This window comes from Corvus moneduloides, chromosome 15, assembly GCF_009650955.1.
Source record: "Corvus moneduloides isolate bCorMon1 chromosome 15, bCorMon1.pri, whole genome shotgun sequence".
In the NCBI taxonomy this organism is placed as follows: domain Eukaryota; kingdom Metazoa; phylum Chordata; class Aves; order Passeriformes; family Corvidae; genus Corvus; species Corvus moneduloides.
The window spans coordinates 18,956,516-18,976,324 of record NC_045490.1 but is presented as its reverse complement, the minus strand read 5'-3'; the positions used below and the strand labels follow the sequence as shown (position 1 = coordinate 18,976,324).

Below are 19,809 nucleotides of genomic sequence, written 5' to 3'. Positions count from 1 at the left end.
TTTCACCCAAAACTTCCTGCGGTGAGGAGTGTTTCACTGCCCTGCAGAAACTCAGACTAATAGATGTGTAAGATGAATGATTGTGTCTGAGCTATGCTCCTCGAGGCCCCATCTCCTGTTTTTTCTTTACGTGCTCATCTGTCAGTGCGTTGTCAAACCTTCAAAGCTGCGTCACTGGCAGCTCTTCTCACCCTCACTCTCTCCCTTCAGCCCCGCCGGCTCCTTTCCTGTCCTGGGCAAGTGCTGCCGAGGCAGGCAGGTGCTCAGCCAGAGTGGAGACAAAATAAAGTGATCCTGTCCATCACTGCTTTTCTCCTGGGAGAGGTCACTGAGTCCCTGCTGCTTTTCCCCTGCAGGGGTGGGCTGGGGCACGTAGCAACTGCTCGACTGCATGGATTGAGTGCTGAACTCCCCCAGCTGTGCCTGCCAGTACAGGGCTGCAAGGGAAACCAGTTCCCTTTGTCAGCGCCTGTTGGAGTAAGTGCCATCAAAGATGACCAAGAGAAGTAATCCCAAATTACCCAGTATACACAGCTTATTTTACATTTATCTGTTACCTGGAAGCTTGGGAGAAAACTTTCCACATGTTGACTGAGGATTTTGTGACCATATATTTGCTGTAGCCTCTTGGTGCATTGACTATGCCCTTGGTCTGATATAATGTGCAAATAATCAGATGTCTGATGTATTTTCTCTATGTGTTTCTTTATCTTGGTGCTCCTCTGTTCTGTTCACTCAGATGACACACACTCTTCACAAATTCTACTTACTTGAGAATCTTTCTGTAATAATATATTTTATTCTGCATTTCCCACTCTAGCACACCCTGAACTGAGCAGAGCATTCAGTAAAGATCCTCAGTAATCCTCCTCTGCTTTACCTGGCATTGGAAGCAAACTTGGCTCCAGTTGTGCTGGTACTGCCATCACAAGTGCTGCTGTTCTGTATTGCCTGGGCCGTGCTTTCTCTGACCAGACACAAATGTCCAAACTAAACTGTTGAAGGTTATGTTTTTCTGTTAAAATGAAACCCTTTACTGCACAGAGAGACATAAATACACAATCTTATTATAATTTCTTCCCACTACTGGTAATCTCTGATGAAAGCCCCTGCCCTATAACAGCAGAATTGCCATTGCATTAACTGGCACACTGAGCAGTGAAGAAATGCTGTGGTTATATTCATCTCTGGGCACTGGTATCACCTTTTTCTTGCCCAGGAGTACTTACAGATTTCCATTTCGCTGCCTCCCAGTCTTTGATATATTTATTATCATTACAGTCATCCTGTGCAAAACATGGGATATTAATGAGGAATGCTCATGAGAGGTTCCTCAGCTGAACATCATGAAGTCTCGTATTTTAACTGAAGTCTAATTTGTAAAATTAACATCTTCCTGCAAGTCATTTAAACAACCTGGACCAATCCTCCTCCTTTTCAATCAAAACTGTGGTCTAACATTGATGTGAGGGGGTAAATGATTCTCTCTCTGGTCCTGCATCATCACATTATAGTGAGGAGCACTTGAGAGCATCTAAAAACATCTGTGTACCATTTCAGAGAATGGGCTAGAAGAAAAAAAAGCCTTGTTGGAAATTCACATGTTGGCCCAGTATTAGAGCATATTGTGTGTTTTGAAAAAACCTATCCTTTCTCCAGTGAGATGCCCTGCATTCATAGTACTTGAATGTTCAAGTGTTTTACTGGCTCTGTATGGACAAAGTTGTTATTTCCTGGAGCTCTGCTGTCCATGGCACAGCACCAGAGCTGGGCATCTAGCTGAGGAGGCAGAGTGCCCTCTGGGCTGTGGGGAGCTATTACAGGAAGGATCTAACATAGGCAGAAAATTTGTGATGTTTGGGTTATTATGGTGCGGCCACATTGGAAGCTGAAGCTCTAAATGCCAGATGTGATGAGAGAGGTGCTAGGTCTGAAAAAAACGTGTGTGATTGGAGCAGCACTTCCAGCAGGGAGCTGAAGATCAGAGTGGAGCAGAGCACAGCTCAGAGCTGCCACTGTGGCACCCACTCCAAGGCCAGCCCGAGGAGTCTTGGGCCAGCAGCCAAAACTCGGTTCCACTCCAAGAAAAGTAAACGAAACCCCTTTGAAGTGCAGTGACCTCAGCAGTACTGCACGCTGAGGAGCCTGCCAGCATTGCTGTTAATAGCAGGGGTTTACCCCAGGTACAGTCAATGGAGCGCAGAGTTACAGCCCTCCTGTGGGGCTGGTTAGGGGAGCCTGGGACTAAAAGATGCTGGAAGTGCCATCTGTGGACAGGATCTCTCTTGGCTTCAGAGTCTGACTGCTCTGGGAGCTACCCACGCATTCTCCTATTTAATAAATCCCTTCCCATGGTGTCATTCTCAACATCCGCTAATTGCCATCCCATACTGACAGGAGAGGAGCTAAAGCTTGTCGAGGACTTCAAGACCTGAGTTGTCACCAGGGTCTTCTATGTGGTGTTAAAATAGAACATTGCTGAAAAATGACACTAGCCAGGAAAAAGGGCAGGAGCCACTGCGTATCAGGGATGTTTAACATCACTCCATGATGGTTCTGACTGTGCAGCATTTCTTTTCCCTGTCTCCTTCCCTTAAAATAATTTTTCTTAAACCACAAAACTTCGTCTTTCTTTTCTTCTTCACAGACAAGCAGAGCAAATACAGAAACAATCTCCAGAGATGTTCTGCAGATATTTTTCCTTCTTTTGTCTGTGTCTTTTCCTTCCAACCCAAAGGTAGGTGAAGGGTTTGTTTTATTTTAAAGGAAACTTTTGAATAACATTTCACATAAAAAATGTGGGTCAAAAGGAAACTATGCTTCCAGTTATCCAGCCCATCCTAATGAAGCAGGCTGCAGTCAGGGATGTGGTATAGGAGAGAGCAATCTGCACAGGTCCCTAAACCACAATATATCCATTGACAGTGCAACCCCTGATTTCCTGCTCAGAACCAGCACAGTTTGTAGTTTTTTACCAGAAATGCCTCCCGCAGGGCTCCCAGCTCTGTTATTACCATCCTTGGACCTACAAGTCCCAAATTTCTTGAAGTATTTACATATATATTGTGCAAAACCTGGTTCTGCTGTAAGGTCCTGTTTCGTCTAAATCCTGCAGCTCCAAGGCCCTATTAACCCAGCTTTGAAGGAAACAGAAGAAAAAACCTGGGTGAGAGCTGTGAGTAACACCATGGCTGCTTCCTGCCCAGAGCAGGGTCCTGAGACTGGGATCAGCAAAGGCTCTGCCTCCCATCTCCTGCCCAAAGCAAGAACAAACTCTTAACCCTTCCCTTGGTTACACTTTCCTTGTGTGAGTGTGTGCCACTCTGCACCATAACACCTTTTACAGTCCAAACCCCTGTCCCTCTCACTGTCTGTGTGAGGGTGCAGAGCTGTCAGCCTCAAATGCAGCTCCTGCCTTCAATGTCCAGCCACAAAACATAAATTCTGACAGCACTGCCCACAGAGCTTTGGGGGTGCCTGTGAAGTGCACAATCCTCCACCCTTCCCCAGCAGTATTACTCCTGACAACAGCTGTAGGAGCTGACACTCACATTTGAGGATGAAGCTTATTTAGGGGACTAGAGATTAGAGAGGAGGAGCTGTTGGGCTGTAAGATTTGTCTCAGGTTGTCATAAATGGGAGGAAAAAAGAAATGCATGTTCCTTATACAGACTGTACAAGAAGGGGTGGGGAGAGGAGATTGGGTGTTATTGTAAAGGCTTGTGATCTACAGACCTTGCTTGATTTTCTGTGATATTTTAAGAACCTGTAGCTATCGGCTGAGGCAATTTGCCATTTTCCCACCTCTTGAAGGTGCTAATTATTCAGCCAAGACAGCAATGCGAGCAAATGCTTGTGATTTCAATTATCTACTTGGTTTTAATAACTATTTTATGCAGTTTGCTTGTTTGAGAACAAGCTGGAAACAGTTGCAGCTGCACACCAGATGTGCCCAGCCCAACATGTAACAGTTCGTGTTTGTGTCCCCAGGAGGTGCTCCCTGGGCCATGGATCCCTCTTGCACGGCAGGGACACAGCATCGCTCCCCGGATTTGAGAACCTCACCACGGGGTACAACAAATACCTCCGGCCCTACTTTGGTGGTATGTTGGCTCCACACATGGGAGCATTTAAAATCAATCTGTAAGGCTCATGTGGAGGGGAGAGCAGGCTTTAAGCTTGCTCTAGGATACTGCAGTTTCAAAGGTTGTGTTTCTTTTAAATGAGTTGGTGTCCCAGGCTGCCCTCCTTTCTGTTGTCTTGAATAGCTGGTGCACGTATGTGTGGGGCTTGGGAACATGTCCAGCTGTGAGGTGAAGAGCAGGGAATTTATAAACTTTAGCATCTCTATGAAAGACCTGACCGAATAACTAAGTTCTGCTCTAACTGTACAAGCTTTTGTTTAGAGCCTGACCCTTGTGAATTTCTGCTTTACTTTTGCTCATGTACAGCTATTACAGCTATTTATGCAGTTAAAGAGGAACAAAGCCATTCTTCTTGCCAGGAACATTGACTTTTGACACATGGTTTCACTTCACACTGAGGCACAAACCTATTTCAAACCCTGGTGAGACTGGAGAGTCGGGAGCAGGCAGGTATTTAGGAACTTACCTGAGGCTATTGAGCAATTTGGGTGTCAGGTCTCCCACCTTCCAGGTGAGTGCTGTCATCACACAGAGGAAAGGGTTTCTCAGAATGACATTCAGAACCTGAAAAGTATAACTGAAAGTTTAAGAAACAGCAATGACCATTTTTATTTCTATTAATTTTGGTTTTGTGCCCGAACTCATTAATGAAAAATTGATAGAAAAATTTCTCATCAGCTTTCAAAAGGTCTTGGATGTTTCCTATTGTAGACTGACCTGCTGCTACTGGTAGCCCTGAGCTGCTTCCTTTTTCTGACCATGGTAATAAATTTCTGGGACAATACAGAATTTACCATCTTGTTATGCCGAGACCTGATGCAGGACTAGAAAAGCTCCTCTAAATCCTGTGACACCAGTGAGCAGATGCTTCTTTGTGAGATAACAGAGATCAACTGCATCTGCAGCAAACGTTAACCGAGAAGGGTCAGGACTCTGGTGTGACCTCCCCCCGAGGCTGAGTCCTCACAGATGTGTCCCGTAGTCAGTAACTGCAGTGGGCTTCAAGAGTGCGAATAGACAGAGATGTGAACAACAGCTACTTTAAAAAATACACATCTTTTGTAAACGAAATATATTTATGAACAGTTTAAAACAAACAAAGCCAAAACCACCTGGAAAGAGATTTAGAAATTGTGTCCATTCGTGGTTCCTCACTGTGATTTGGATGATGAAAAGGAGTTTCAGAGGTCCCACGAGGAAAGGCAGCGCTGTATTGTCACCCAGGCAGAGAGGGCTGTGCTGGAGAGCGCCGAGCCGCGCTCGGAGCCCCGCGTTCTCCCGGCATCGGCAGAGCCCGGCCCGGCGCGGGGTCCCTGCTGTCCCCGTGTCGCTGTGTCCCCGTGTCGCCGTGTCCCTGTGTCCCCCTCTCCCCGTGTCCCCCTCTCCCCGTGTCGCCGTGTCCCTGTGTCCCCCTCTCCCTGTGTCGCTGTGTCCCCGTGTCGCCGTGTCCCTGTGTCCCCCTCTCCCCGTGTCCCTGTGTCCCTGTGTCCCCCTCTCCCCGTGTCGCCGTGTCCCTGTGTCCCCCTCTCCCCGTGTCCCCCTCTCCCCGTGTCCCTGTGTCCCTGTGTCCCCCTCTCCCCGTGTCGCCGTGTCCCTGTGTCCCCCTCGTCCCGTGTCCCTGTGTCCCCCTCGTCCTGTGTCGCTGTGTCCCCTCTCCCCGTGTCCCCGTGTCCCTGTGTCCCCTCTCCCCGTGTCCCTGTGTCCCCCTCTCCCCGTGTCGCCGTGTCCCTGTGTCCCCCTCGTCCTGTGTCACTGTGTCCCCGTGTCCCCGTGTCCCCTCTCCCCCTGTCCCTGTGTCCCGTGTCCCCTGGCCCGGGCGGTGCTGCTCTCTCGCGGTGGATCCCGGCAGCGACGCTCGGTTTGCGGATCCGTCAGGTGGGAGCTGAAACCCGGCAAAGGCTACTGCTCCTCTGGATTTCAGGCAGTGCCTGTTCTCGGGAATCAGGGACCTTCTCTGCCTCTCGCTGCATCCTCCCCAGGAGCCGGGGCTGCCAGCGCTCCCTGAGCTGTGAGAAGTGCTCTGCGCAGAGGTCCCTGGCCTGGCTGCTCTCTGGCTGGTGTGGGCTGTGAAGCAAGGAGCAAAGTGGCCCTGGCTGCCTGTCCAACGGCAAATGCCACTGAAATGCTGCTGATTTATACTGCTGAGCTTCACAGCCGGTGCTGCTGGATATTTTGCCCCTGCTACCATCACCAAACACAGAACCACAGCTTCCTAACAGTGACAACTGTACTTTGGATCATGTAATTTGTGAGCTTATTGCTCTGAAACTGTGTCTGACCCTCTGGGTCTCTGCAGTTTTAGAGACAGCAAGTGAGACTGAGGACAGTGCCCACCCTGCAAAGTGTCCTGAGAGGCTTTACTGTGCCCTTCACACTCCCATTCTCTCTGCTGAAGCATTTCTTTCCCTCTGTAGGAGAACCTGTACAGATTGCAGTGAGTCTGGACATCGCAAGTATTTCTAGTATATCTGAGAGTGACATGGTAAGTGAAAGAATTTTTATTTTACACGGTAAGAATGAGATCTGCCTGGGAGACTTCGCATGTATTCCTGTGTGTTCAGCACAGAAATGGTCATTTTGAAACTGCTTTGCTGGTCTGTGGCCGTTGACCACTTTCAGAGGTGGGGTGAAAACAGGACTCATGTATGACTGCAGACTGTGGAGATGCCATTGTAATGTGGGCTTACAAGTAAATAGAAGTGGTTCCAAAAGTCCTACTGGTCAAAAACTCATTACCTTCTGGAAATCAGGCCATGTGGAAATGGAAAAAATCAGTCCTGTGTGGCATCCCTTTCCTTCATGTGGAAGCACTTCATGTGGGATAGGGATGGCTCTGTTGGACGTGCTGGCTCTGACTGAAGTCCTGGACAGGGTTTCTTCTCAAGGAGAAGAAGTAAGGCTTTGAGCTGTGACACAGTCTGAGGCTCAAAGGACTGGTCATCCCAAGAAAAGAAAGAAAATAAATTTAAATATATAGAGAACATCTTCCCACCACTGGTGAATCTGATTCATTCCACTTCTGATAACAGCTGGATTTCAAACATTGATCACTGAAAGCTCCTCTTTCAGATTGACCAAAACTATGGGCAACTTGGGTAAATTCAGCAAATAGTTTCAGTCCAAGCAGTCAGAAGTTCAGTCAGGAACAATTTCAACAGTTAACTTCTGCCTTTTCGAGACTACCACCACCAATTATTTTTTTCTACCTCCTCCCAACAAATTAATCAAGTTCACTAAATAAAATTTTGTAACTTTGCTAAAGCTATTCATTTTGGGGAAGGAGCAGAAGCAACAAAACCAGTTATTCACAAACCTCTAACTTAAATGAAGTGCCTCGTAGAATAGTTCCTGTTCTGGATTTTTTTCTTGATGATCCATCTAAATTTCTCTGGCCATATAGGAAACATTGCAGAGGCTCAATCTGTGCCTTGATAAAAGTTGGAAAATCAACCAGGATTCTTCACTTTTGCCACTACTATAACTCACTGTATTGAAAGCCATAACAACCCAATATTTGACATCACAGGCTGAAGGTAAAATTTTAAAAGTTGCATGTGCTGACACTGATACCCTTTAATTCCTTAAAACATTTGAAAATTGGAGATGGGATGAAGCAGAAGTGCTTGATCTTCCAGAGCCAGGCAGCAGTTCTGCGGTGAAATGCAGTTGTTCAGGCTGTTAGCACAAGCGCCCATGCCAGTCTGCCTGTGACACAGATGTTCTGAAAGTAAAAGGCTTTGACTGTGAGGAAGGAAGTGAAATAGTCCAACAGTGCCTGTGGTATCCAGAAGTCTCAGCAAAGCATCACCTTCAGAGCTGAGTGGGTGCTGCTTATTCTTTTCTGTTGGGGCACTGTGAAAACGCTTCAGTCACTGCAGGTTGATTTTGGCAGGCCAAGCTCAAGTTAATCCCAGTGTTCTTAGATTCAAAATTCCTATTAAAATAGAAGGCACAAGCTTTCTTTTTTTCATTTGTTTGGGGTTTTATTAAGACCTCCCTGAAATAACAGGTGGGATTCACTTACCTTTTTTCTCCAAAGTGTCAATGCCTCTTTGATGACCAGATTTATAGTATGTGTGGAATTTCCCAGCTCTAGGCAATGACTGATCTGTAACATCACTGACTTGCGGGGTGCCCTCAAGTGTGGGCTTCTCAACTGTTCTCTTAACCTGCAAAATGGACACAAAAACATCATTTACAATCGTTGCTCATTAAAAACATAAAGCACTATAAGTATAATCTTTAGTCCTCAAACTCCACACCTTAGAGTGGAAGTGTATTAGAAATATTACGGAGTGAATAAAACTGGGATGAAAACAAAGCTTGAAGCTTGGTTGAACAAAGATGTGTTCTTTCCCCTGTCACACACGTGGTGTGCCTGCAGCTGTGCCGTGCAGGTGCTGGACACGTGTCCTCCCAGGCTCTGCTCTCTTTGCCAGGATTACACAGCCACCATCTCCCTGCGGCAGCGCTGGACAGACCCACGGCTGGTCTTCCATGGCAACGAGAGCTTCACGCTGGACGCTCGCCTGGTGGAATTGCTCTGGGTGCCCGACACCTACATCGTGGAATCCAAAAGGTCCTTCCTGCACGACGTCACCGTGGGCAACCGCCTCATCAGGCTGTTCTCTAATGGCACTGTCCTGTATGCCTTAAGGTACAGAGACCTCTGGCTTTGGTGCTGCTGGCTCAGAATAGATTTCCAGAGTTACCCTGAACAGGAGCCGTACCAGCTGTCATGGGTCATGAGTTTAGGGTCAACAAGCCAGCTGTGACCATACTCTGCTGATCCATTTCCCCCTGTTCTGGCCTCCTGGAAATGCCAGTCAGGGATCAGGATCTCCCATCACAGTACTTGCTATGTCCTGAGACCTGCTCAGAAAGCTCCTAAGTTTAGGTGTCACTGAGGAAAAGTCGAGTCAGATGGAGGAGGGGGAGGAATGGAAGGAGGACATCACAACAGTAAAAGTTTAACTGATAGTGGGAAACTATTTTCTTATCCAGTGCCATGTAGTGATGACTTCTGTTTTTTATCAAGAGTTGCATTTGTCCATGTACTGCAGGAATGTGCACTGCACTTGGGTTAGCAATTCCTACAGTACTCTCCTTAGCTTGCAGTAACTGGGTCCCAGTTACCTCAGCTGCACAGAAAAACGCACCTACCTCCACGTTAGAGCAAGCCAGAGCACGTGTGCAGTTAGTTACTGTGCCTCATGTTGCAAGTGGTGACTTCTTAAGATGTGCAAATTGTAGCACTGGGGGAAAAAAAAAGTGAATCTAAACTCTCTATCCCAACAGAGCGAAGCAAAATTCCTCCTTGGGTTACGTTTTCATTGGGATGGCTGCAGAGAGCACTTGCTCTTAAGAAAGGTTCTCAGTTAATTAATTTCATAGGTTCAGATAATCTAACTGACAGGGCAGAGGCCTTACGATCCAGTTTGCTGTGTAAAACAGCAATTTCATTACATGCTTTTATTGCAATTTTCAAAGTTCTTTCTCTGCCTACAGAATCACTACTACTGTTGCCTGTAACATGGACCTGTCAAAATACCCTATGGACACACAAACATGCCGACTGCAGCTAGAAAGCTGTAAGTATAACATTCTAGAAAACTCTAACTTTAGATTTTTTTATTCATAAGTAACTACACATGTTGTATATGTGGATTCAGCACAGTGGCTTTCTGAAGTAGACTTTTATTCCTGCAAATTATAATGTCCAGAAGAAAACAACTTCTGCATCATCATTCTTCAAATGTTTATGTTGTAATCCATAGTCCAGAGAACTCCTGTCACTGTGAAGTTTATGCAAAAAAGTGGTAATAAAGAATATTTAATTAAAGTGTAGGAAACTCAATCTTTCACAGAAAGGATGAAGTAATATTGGTTGCTTTTCAAAATTTAGGTCCTTTTGAACACACAGCTTCTTCAAAACTAGCTTATGGGTAAGTGCAAGTACAGCAAGGAACAATTCTCATATTTTTAGGTAGCTACTACCTATTGCACCCCCCAAATCCCCACTGTAAAAAAGACATAAGGAAGGGTGGTTCTCACTAGAATTAAACACGGTTCTCAAATCATGAGCTGAAATTAGGGCAAACCCAGCTTTGTGGTACCTGCCCCTCCACTAGGGCTGACTGCTGCAGGAATACAGAGGATGGGACCCTCGTCAACAGAAGAGTCTCAGACTGGGAAGTCTCAAGAAGAGGAATTATCACTGAATTCTGCTCTCAGTTAGATTAAAAGCTCACCTATGGCAATGCTGGCTGAGAAAGACTCCAGGAAAAAGTAAGCCACTGCAGGGTTGTTACCCCAGAGCTCAGCCAGCGCAGTGCTGCTGCTCTGTACCTGTGATGAGCAGGCAGCCAGCTCCTGCTGCATGGCACAAAACCAAACTTCCACTATCTCAGCACTGAAAAGGCCAGATTTTTTAACTTCTGGGGTTGCAGCATGAAGCATCGAGGGAAGCACATATTATTTTCACATTAAAATCATATTAGTTCACCATGGTTAACTTTATTACAAAGAATAGCTCCTGAAATAATAATGATTGGCCTCTTCTGCTAAAGCGGAGCATGTTTAGGCCTGGTTTAAAAGTGATTGGGTCCTACATCATGCTCAGTTGCTGTATAATTCCAGTGAAATTACATACATATTGCCCACTGGAGATTTCATTAGGATAAGTGCCCAGAAATAATGCTATTTAAATATACACCAGATGAATTAACAACAATCTATCACTTATTATAAAATTTTCCTGAGTAACCACGATTTATAAAACCACTTAGGAACTTCGAAAAGTCACATGCTTAGGATTCTAGTCAGGGATTCATACTCTGGACACCTAATTTAGGAGTTCATCACGCCCAAGCTCTGGTAATTTGTGTCTAATAAGAAAACACAATTAGATGTAAATAGAGCTGCAACTGCATCTGATTCCTTCTACCAGGACAAATGGGTTATTATCAGAATCACAGCGTCCCTACACATGGTCTCAAAGAAGGGCTCTTAATAAAAGAATTAAATCAGTGAAACTGATGGGCTTGTTTCCTAAATTAAGTCAAATTTTTGAAGGGAATGTCAGGCTGGAAACTCAGTACAAGATTTGTCTCTCAGACTGCAGTATTCCTCAGTCTATCCTGAGGTCATGTCATCACTTACATCCCCGGAGGCAACCATTCAGATGGCATATACAGAGTCCCACTGCTTTTAGGCAGGAATTTGGTGTTACCTAAATCTTGTGTGCATTTATTTTTCCTCAGTAACTTAATGCCTTTGAGGATAGGAGGAATGATTTGCAGAAAAAGTTGTTTTTATGAGCAGGTTTTCTGGGCAATGTGTACCCAGTCAGAGGAGCCTGGTTCATAACCACATAGCAGTCTCAGCTATAAGTTCTCAACTAACTGAAAATGCATTTTCTGATGTTTTAAAGCACTTGAATAGATGACTCCGTGAAATGTGCTTCTGCTCCATGGTAAGGGGCTCAGTGGGATCTGAATTCTCTTTTTTAACCACTGTGTTCTCCTGCTCTCCCCTCAGACTGAAGAGACTGCATTTGAGGGTTAACCACTGCAGTACTTCTATCCTGCTGCATGTAATCAAGCTGTGTATGACAGCAATGGATTATCTTTGAAAACATAAATACCCCACGTAAACAATTGAAATAGGCTCTCAGCAGCCTTGCACGTTGTGTGTCGTTCCCAGAGGTTTGTGCTCCTGTCCAAATCCGGAGCAGGAGACCAAGTGTGGTGAAGGAAGCACAGCCAGTGTCCTCTGTGGTCAGACACAGCTCAGGGGGCCTCTGTCCAGCCTGCAGTGCCAGCATCAGGGTTCTGCTCCCTGCAGGAGACAGAGCAGGGCAGCAGCTGGGCTTTCACTGGCCAAAGCAGTCACAAAGTCTCTGTGTTCTCCTAAGGGGGCTACAATGAAAATGATGTCACCTTCACCTGGCTGAGAGGAAATGACTCCGTCCACGGCATCGAGAAGCTGCGGCTCTCTCAGTACACGGTGGAACACTACCACACCCTGGTCTCGAAGTCACAGCAGGAGACAGGTAAATTCTTGAGAGAAAAGAGCAGAGAAGGCTCTTGACTATTCCCCATCCCATCTCCTCTTGTTCCTGTGGGCCAGGATCTCTTGACTCTGGCTTGAACCAGCAAAGTCTTTAGCAGATCTTACTCTCACAAAAAGAGATGAACAGAAAGGTGATAAAATCCTATTAGTTGCAATCATTGCAATACAATTTCAATGTATGAAATCTTATACAGTTGCAATCTGTAAGATGGAAATCCACAGAAAGATGGAGGTTTAAAATATACTGTATTCATTTGATGGATTTTTAATTTTTTTTAAAGTCTCCTTTTTTTTTCTCCACACGTATCTGAAGAAACTCTATCCCTTTTATCCAGGTGTGCAGTCTATAAATACTGCGGAGAGCAATGTTTACAGTAACTAGGAGTAAAATTAATTTTTTAAATATACATTTGTTTGTAAATTACAATTCTATCATGATGGATAACATATTTTTGTAGATCAGAATTCAGTATTTTTTTCATTATCAGTGTAAAATACTCTTTTCTCCAATCACAGACACTATGAAAGGGGACAAAACTTCCTTAGAATGACAGGGTTTTACAGATACCAGTGTTTTGTTGTTTTGTTGCATACACAGCCCATGAACAACATGGACTTTGTTTCTACACTTCAAAGGGAATTATTGTTTATAGAGAAGAACTATATCCTGAAAACACTACTGATCCAGCCTCAGAACCCTTATGTCAGTAGTTACAACAAATTGATTTTTAAAAGGTGACTGATTTTTTTTGAGCACAAAAAGATACCATTATCAAAGATCACAAATCGCTAATGAAAATGGCGGTCTAATTCTCTGTGATTATAAGGTACTCGGATGCTTTGGAATGTGAGCCAGAGCCTGCTGACATCAAGAGACAAATGTTTTGTCTGATTTTCAGCCATCAGATAAGGCTGAACTTGGTAGTGCCCTTCAGAGCAGGTGTTGGGAAAGGTGTGCTGTGCTGAGTGAGAGAGAACGGGTGAGAGCATCGGCCCTGCTCTGCTCTGAGCTGAGGCCCTGCTGTAACATTCCCGCTGTGCTCAGCTGCAGGAGCCCCTCTGCAAGGCGTGTGCTGTTCAGATGCCTCTTTGCCTGTCAGGGCTGTGTGTGCCCCTCGTGTGGGGTGTGTTGGCTGTGTGTCAGCTCTGAGGGTGTCCCCTTGTGTGGGGTATTACCTCCATCAGCTCTCTGAGGTGGAAGCAAGGCCTCTCCCATGGTTGTGGTGTGGCTCTGCTGAGCTACATCAGCTGAAGGGCCAGTGCTGGGCTGTCTCAATTTCACTTCAGGTGTCCTTGGGAATCTCACATTCACCAAGTCTCTTCCTTTCATGAACAGGCAGTTACCCACGACTGATATTACAGTTTGAACTGAGAAGAAATGTCCTTTACTTCATTCTGGAGACCTACATACCTTCCACTCTGCTTGTCATGTTGTCCTGGGTTTCTTTTTGGATCACACTGGACTCAGTGCCTGCAAGAACCTGCATTGGTGAGTTACTGGCTGAGGAAGTGAGAAGATTTAAGCAGGCAGAGGAGCCTTTGAAGGCTAGGCTAGCTTTTCTTGAGCTACCTGCTCAGGGATAAATGGTCTGCTTGCCTTCTGCTGTTCCTTGGGGCAGAGCTGGTTTGGTGTGGAGGAGATGCTGTGGCAGGGATATGTGCCCACCTGCAGGGCTGTGTGTGGCCAAGGCTCCCAGGAGATCCGCTGCAGAGAGTAGAGGACAGAGCACACGATCTTTGTGATGTGCTTTGGAGGGAGCAGGACGGGGGGTTTTTTTACTGAAAGCATGAAAAAGAAGAGAGGCAACTGCCTGTTGGAGCCAAGCTGCTAAAGGCAGGGAGAGCCTGTGTGAAGCCAGTAGCTAATGCTACAAAAGCATTTCAGTTGCTGTGATGGATGATTTGGATTTGGTAAGAAGTGATGTGCTTTATCTGGCTAGCAATAGAGAGCAATGACATGAGCAGAAGGGTAGGCCAAGATTTCTCCCAAGTGTCCCCAAGGAAAGGTCTCTCTGTTTTCCAAGGAGTTACAACAGTGCTTTCTATGACAACTCTGATGATCGGCTCACGAAGTTCACTTTCGAAAACCAACTGTTTCATTAAGGCCATTGATGTTTATCTTGGCATCTGCTTCAGCTTCATCTTTGGTGCCCTTGTGGAATATGCAGTGGCTCACTACAGCTCATCACAGAAGTGTGCAGCTAAAGTACCAGAAGAGGTAAGGCCCAATGTACCTGAATAAGCACAGTGGTCTCGGACTAACAGCAATTAGTTCTCCATTAACTGAATAAGACTGATGGTCTTCCTGCTTCGGATACATTAACAATGCTTCTCCTGATTGGCACTAAACCTAAATTTTTGTGTGTAACAAACATATGAATAGCACAGGAGTGCTGTGTCTCTGGTGCACTTCTGAGCAGCAGCCTTAGCTGACAGTCCTGTTGAGTTCATGGGACCACACTCAGAAGGGCACTTGGGCCTGGCACTGGAATTGGGTCCGTAGTCCTGAGTTGAGCTCGTGTGAGCTCTTCTGCTCCTTTCAAATGTAGCCAGAGAAGAGCCAGTATAACACAACTCTTCGCACTTCTATCAAACAGCTCCAGTAACTCCAATAGAGGGAGATACTTCCCTCTACCAGAGGAAAGCTGAACCCTTCTTCCTCCCTTCCAAACATCAGTCCCACAGTGTTCTGTGGGGATTGTGAGAGTGAGTTGTTCAAGGGCTCTGCTTTAGTGGGAGAAATTAAATAGTCGGGTATGACTGTAGTCCAGTAGTCATCAAGGACTTAAATCCTGTCAGGGGCAAAAGAGGTTTCCCACCTCAATACTGAGTTCCCCAGGCATTAAGTTACTGTGTAGACAGGAAGAGATGGGTATCCTGTAGGAGATGGATGTTGGATTACTCAAGACTTGCTCAAGGATCTAAAAATATCTCTGGAAATACAGTGGTGGAAACAGGCATCTCTGGGACCTCAGACCCTCCTAAGATTAGGGAGCAGCTGACAGGTGTGTTTGAGTATTGGGATGACCACGTATGAAGCTGTGCTCTTATTTCTTTGTCCTTATGGTCTCCTTGCTCTGCAGGAGAAGACAGACCTTAAAACTCTTGTTTCCTAGGGGCCTGCAAATGAATTAACTGAAGAAATGGAAGAAGTTAACATCACCAGCATCCTCAACAATTCCATCACCAGCTATAAACAGAAAATCAGCTTCACAAGCATTGAGATTTCCAGCGATAATGTTAACTGCAGTGACTTGACCATGAAAAGTCATGAGAAAATCAAATGTGTCTTGAGAAACAAAATGCACAGGATTATTGGTTATTTCACAATTCAGAACCCTGGCAATGTAGACCACTACTCAAAATTGCTTTTCCCTTTGTTTTTCATGCTGGTCAATGTGTTTTATTGGGCTTATTATCTGTACTTTTAGTAGAAATTAATTGCTTCATTCTACTTCAGCAGGAGAGGAATTGTGCCAGTGGGCATCCAGGTACCTAACCTCAGTGGATTCAGTGTGGACAAAAAACTTCCTTGTGTTTCCTGAGGTACCCAGCAGAAGAGTGTGTGAGGTGTGCATGCAAGGCCTTGGTGTGTCAGCATCAGTAGCACTGACTCTGACAGCAGCCTGTTCAGCTGAGTGGCTGTGCTGGGCTCTTCTGCTCATAGCTGCATTTCATTCCACACCTCACCTGGCTGGAGAAGGGTGTGCAGGACTGAACATAGCAGCTACAGAGCACTACAGGCAGCAAAATTATTTTGGTAGCTTGGAGCAGGTTGGAACCTTCGAGTTTAGATGTCCCAGAGGACGTATAGGATCATAGCTGTTATTCTTTGTTTGCCAGAGATAACAAAGGGACTGTGATTGCTGCCTCAATAGCTGCTCTATTGCAGTGAGAGAGCCCTGAGGCAGCAGCAGGAGCGCAGTGCAGCGCAGCACAGAGGGATGCTCCTGTGCATGGTGCTGCTTTGTCCCAGGTGATGCAGTGCCAGGCCGGTGATTCAGTACTGCACAGTGGTGCCCCATTGCTTTTAACATCTGTCACTCATTGAGGTAATCCTCACTTGCTGAAGTTCTCCATCCCTGAGACAGATGGAGGGCTTGTTGTTGTTAGAGCTGCATTTTTTCAGAGATTTGGGAACATGAAATAGAGGCAGCAAAATCGTTTTGTAACCCATCTCTTACACTCTTCCTGCTGTGCTGCAGTTGAACAGATTCTACCACTTTCCATGTCTTCCTCACAAATTATTTTTTGTCCTGGAGCGTGTTTCCTTCAGCTTTCACTGCTACAAGCAGCGCTCACTTCTTGCACAACTGGCCCATTTGTCATCCCCTCTTTTATGTGGCTGTGCAGCTGTGGCAAGTCAGCAGTGCTGCTGGGTGAAAAACGTGTGGGTTGGGGTAGGCTAGTCTAAATCAGCCTTCCACTCTCTATTTTAGGCTGTAACACTGTTACTTTTTTTAAAAAATTAGTATTCTAAGTGGTCTCTGGAAACTGCCCAAAGTCAGCTTTGTTTATCCTGCAGTTAGCAGGAGCCAGAGTTTTCTTTTAAAGATAAATTAAATGTGGCACAGTTACACTAAAGAACCAAATGCCATTTGGTACTGTGTAGCTCAAGGGATACTGGGAGTCTTTATTTCCTGATTGTAAAATAAATGGTTTATGGCAGGTTCCCCTACCCCACCACCCTTTTTTTGTCTATGCTACTTTCATGAGAGGGGGCAGTCCTGCAGTTATGTGGGCAGAACTGGAATTGCCTGCTGTGGCTCCATTCAGCTGAGTTCTGGCTGAGTGAGGCCTCTCAGTCTGTAGCTTATGTTACAGTCTCAGCACGCAGTGTTTGCTTAGCTTAAGAATCTATTCTTGGGGTTCCTATAGAAGGTGAGCAGAGCACATGAAACTATAGATTTTTTACTTTAATAACTTTTTATTGAACCACTTCACCATGCTATACTGTGAGGGATCTAACCCACGTATTCATAAATCATACCTTTTACAAAGAGCAGCACAAGAAGACAAAGGGGAACAGACTGACAATGGCAAGTGGATAAACACAAACTCCAATAATGAAGTGTTGGCTTGTATATACTGGCATTTAAAGTCCATTCCATAAAAATGTAATAAAGTGAATGTTTGTGATATGAACACAACCCCTCAGAGAGATTCTCTACTAGAAAAAAATCTGTATCTCTTTTCTGTATTGGTTTGTTTCTTTAAAACCCAACTGAAATGCCCTAATGTGTTCTACACTAGCTGCCAAATATTAATGTTAAAAAAAGGAATTTCTTTGTACAAAGCCTTCCAAGATCATCAAGTCCAGCTGTTCCCCCAGCCCTGCCAAGGACACCGCTAACCCCTGTCCCCAGGTGCCACATCCACACAGCTTTTAAATCCCTCCAGGGATGGGGACTCCACCACAGCCCTGGGCAGTCTGTTCCAATGCCACCATGTTTTCAGTGAAGAAATTTTCCATAATATCCACCCTGAGCCTGCCCTGGCCCAGCCTGAGGCCGTTCCCTCTCCTCCTGTCCCTGTTCCCTGCCAGCAGAGCCCGACCCCCCCGGCTGCCCCCTCCTGTCAGGGAATTGTGCAGAGCCACAAGGTCCTCCCTGAGCCTCCTTTGCTCCAGGCTGAGCCCCTTTCCCAGCTCCCTCAGCCGCTCCTCATATGACTTGTGCTACAGACCCCTTCCCAGAAAGGCCTTTTCCAACGTGATCAATTCCATGACTTCAGCAGATGGCTCTCTCACAGCTTGCTTTCATTAGCTGTAGCTTTTGTTACAACTTCGCTGCTTTGACATTGCTCAGGTCTGGCACCAGGGGTGAATCCTATTTCCCTCGAGAGAGGAGCAGTTTATGCAAGATCCACGTGCAGCAGAGACAAGGTGAGAGGATGTTGTGCATATCACAGCTTGGTTTCCGGTCGCTTTCCTAGAGGAGGACCGAGATAGAATGGCCGTACATTCACTGTCGTGGAGAACACTCAGTACTGGTGCGAGAGAAAGCAGGAGAAGCTGAAGGAACATCCCCGAAATTTCCTCTTGGTGCCTGATTTCCTGGCTGGTTTTAGGGACAGGTAGTTTTTGCTGATGTGACTTTCCATTATAAAGTTTCCATTGCTTTGGAAAATATTAACTTTGCTGCGTAGATCAGACAGGCCCTACAGTTATAGCTGGAATATCCTAAAGATTTAGTTCCCAGTAATAATAGGGCTAAACCACAGCACCGCCAGAGGCAAAAACTGTATTATTTGAAATGAAACTTCTCATAAATATCCAGCTATGAAGTAATTTTATATCAGCTGCTCTTATATAAACTGGACAAGGCAAACTGTCCTATCCATCAACATTAAGGTTGCCAAGAAAAATTATTCTTTATTCATTGTCTGCAAGTTTTGGAGATCTCCCTTTCCATTAGACTTTCTCAGGAAACACTGTGGTTTGCCACTTTGAAGAACTCTGCTGGTAGCAGCACCAGTGTCAACTTTGGGCTTCAACCTCCTTGTGTGCCTCCCATCTCTGTGCCTCTGCAGGGAAGGGAAGAGGAATCTGCAAGCCTGCATTGAAACATACCCAAGCCTTTGATACTAGCACGGTGCTATCAGACACTTCTTTCGTCCTTGCAAGTTAAAATTTGAATGTCTACAGTGACCAACAATGAATATGCCGAAATACGTAACAGGAGAAATCTACAGTCAGGCACTGTTAGAGACAGGTGCAAGGTGAGTCTGGTCAAAGCCTTTCATGGAAAGGTCAGCTTACAGGTAGGGGACAGACATTAATTTTGGGGTTTTTAAAATTATATGTGAAACCTTAAAAAAATTGAACCTCCATTTTAACTTACAAAGAAAATAATTAAAATGTTATTAAAATATGCAAAATTTATAATTTAATTATACAATTACAGTCTTATAGTCTAATAGCCCCACTGTATTTTGCTTATTAGTGAACAATTGCTCTCTTAAAGCTCACAGCATAATCATTTACTTGATGCTGGAGAATAAGTTAATTATGGATCTCCTGCCTTGGATTAATGGATTTAATAATCATGTTATGGTAGGATTAACTTGTAATTCATGTGCTTACAGCACTAATGAGGAGATTCATGAAAGCAGTGTCAGCACATGGGACTGGCCCCAGAAAAGGCCCTGTCTGGAGATCCCAGGACTGTCCCAGTCAGCGCTTCTGGGAGGAGCCAGCACATGGCATCAATCGCCCCCATTTGCTGCTTACTTCAACAAAATTAAATACTGCTCTCAGGTGAGCTAAGCACCTCGGCTGAAGCTCAACTCTGGATACTGTGGGGGAAAAATTTTCCTAGGAGATGGGTACAGTAGCAGGTAATGCACATACCCACTGGGCACAGCCACCTGTAGCCTGCTATGACCCAGCACAACAGGCTGAACATTCTTTTCTTTAATGCTTCTTTTGGGCACATAATGCAAGTATAAAATTCCTTGGGTGGAAACACATTGAGTCAGCCAAGATTTCCTATCTCTAAACGAACTTCAAGTATAGGTAGGTAGTAGAGCCTAAGAGACAGAGCACTCTAGCTTCTCAGCTTGACTCCAGATGTTCAAGGAGAGGAACCAT

The 19,809-nt window shown here is 45.4% G+C and overlaps 1 protein-coding gene across 6 annotated transcripts in view; it reads left to right on the top strand.

The window, feature by feature from the left end:
- GABRP (gamma-aminobutyric acid type A receptor subunit pi) overlaps positions 1–17,363 on the top strand; it is a 29,155-nt gene extending 11,792 nt beyond the window's left edge. For 4 of the 6 annotated variants that reach the window (XM_032124762.1, XM_032124761.1, XM_032124760.1 and 1 more), the window contains 9 exons: positions 2,648–2,737; positions 3,991–4,103; positions 6,560–6,627; positions 8,585–8,802; positions 9,654–9,736; positions 12,061–12,198; positions 13,555–13,707; positions 14,243–14,436; positions 15,335–17,363. In XM_032124762.1, the coding sequence (XP_031980653.1) occupies positions 2,682–2,737; positions 3,991–4,103; positions 6,560–6,627; positions 8,585–8,802; positions 9,654–9,736; positions 12,061–12,198; positions 13,555–13,707; positions 14,243–14,436; positions 15,335–15,649 (1,338 nt within the window). In that variant the 5' untranslated portion in view covers positions 2,648–2,681 and the 3' untranslated portion in view covers positions 15,650–17,363. The remainder of the gene's footprint in view (positions 1–2,647; positions 2,738–3,990; positions 4,104–6,559; positions 6,628–8,584; positions 8,803–9,653; positions 9,737–12,060; positions 12,199–13,554; positions 13,708–14,242; positions 14,437–15,334) is intronic. The other 2 variants (XM_032124764.1, XM_032124765.1) reach the window with 2 other exon arrangements.
- Positions 17,364–19,809: the final 2,446 nt, after the last annotated feature.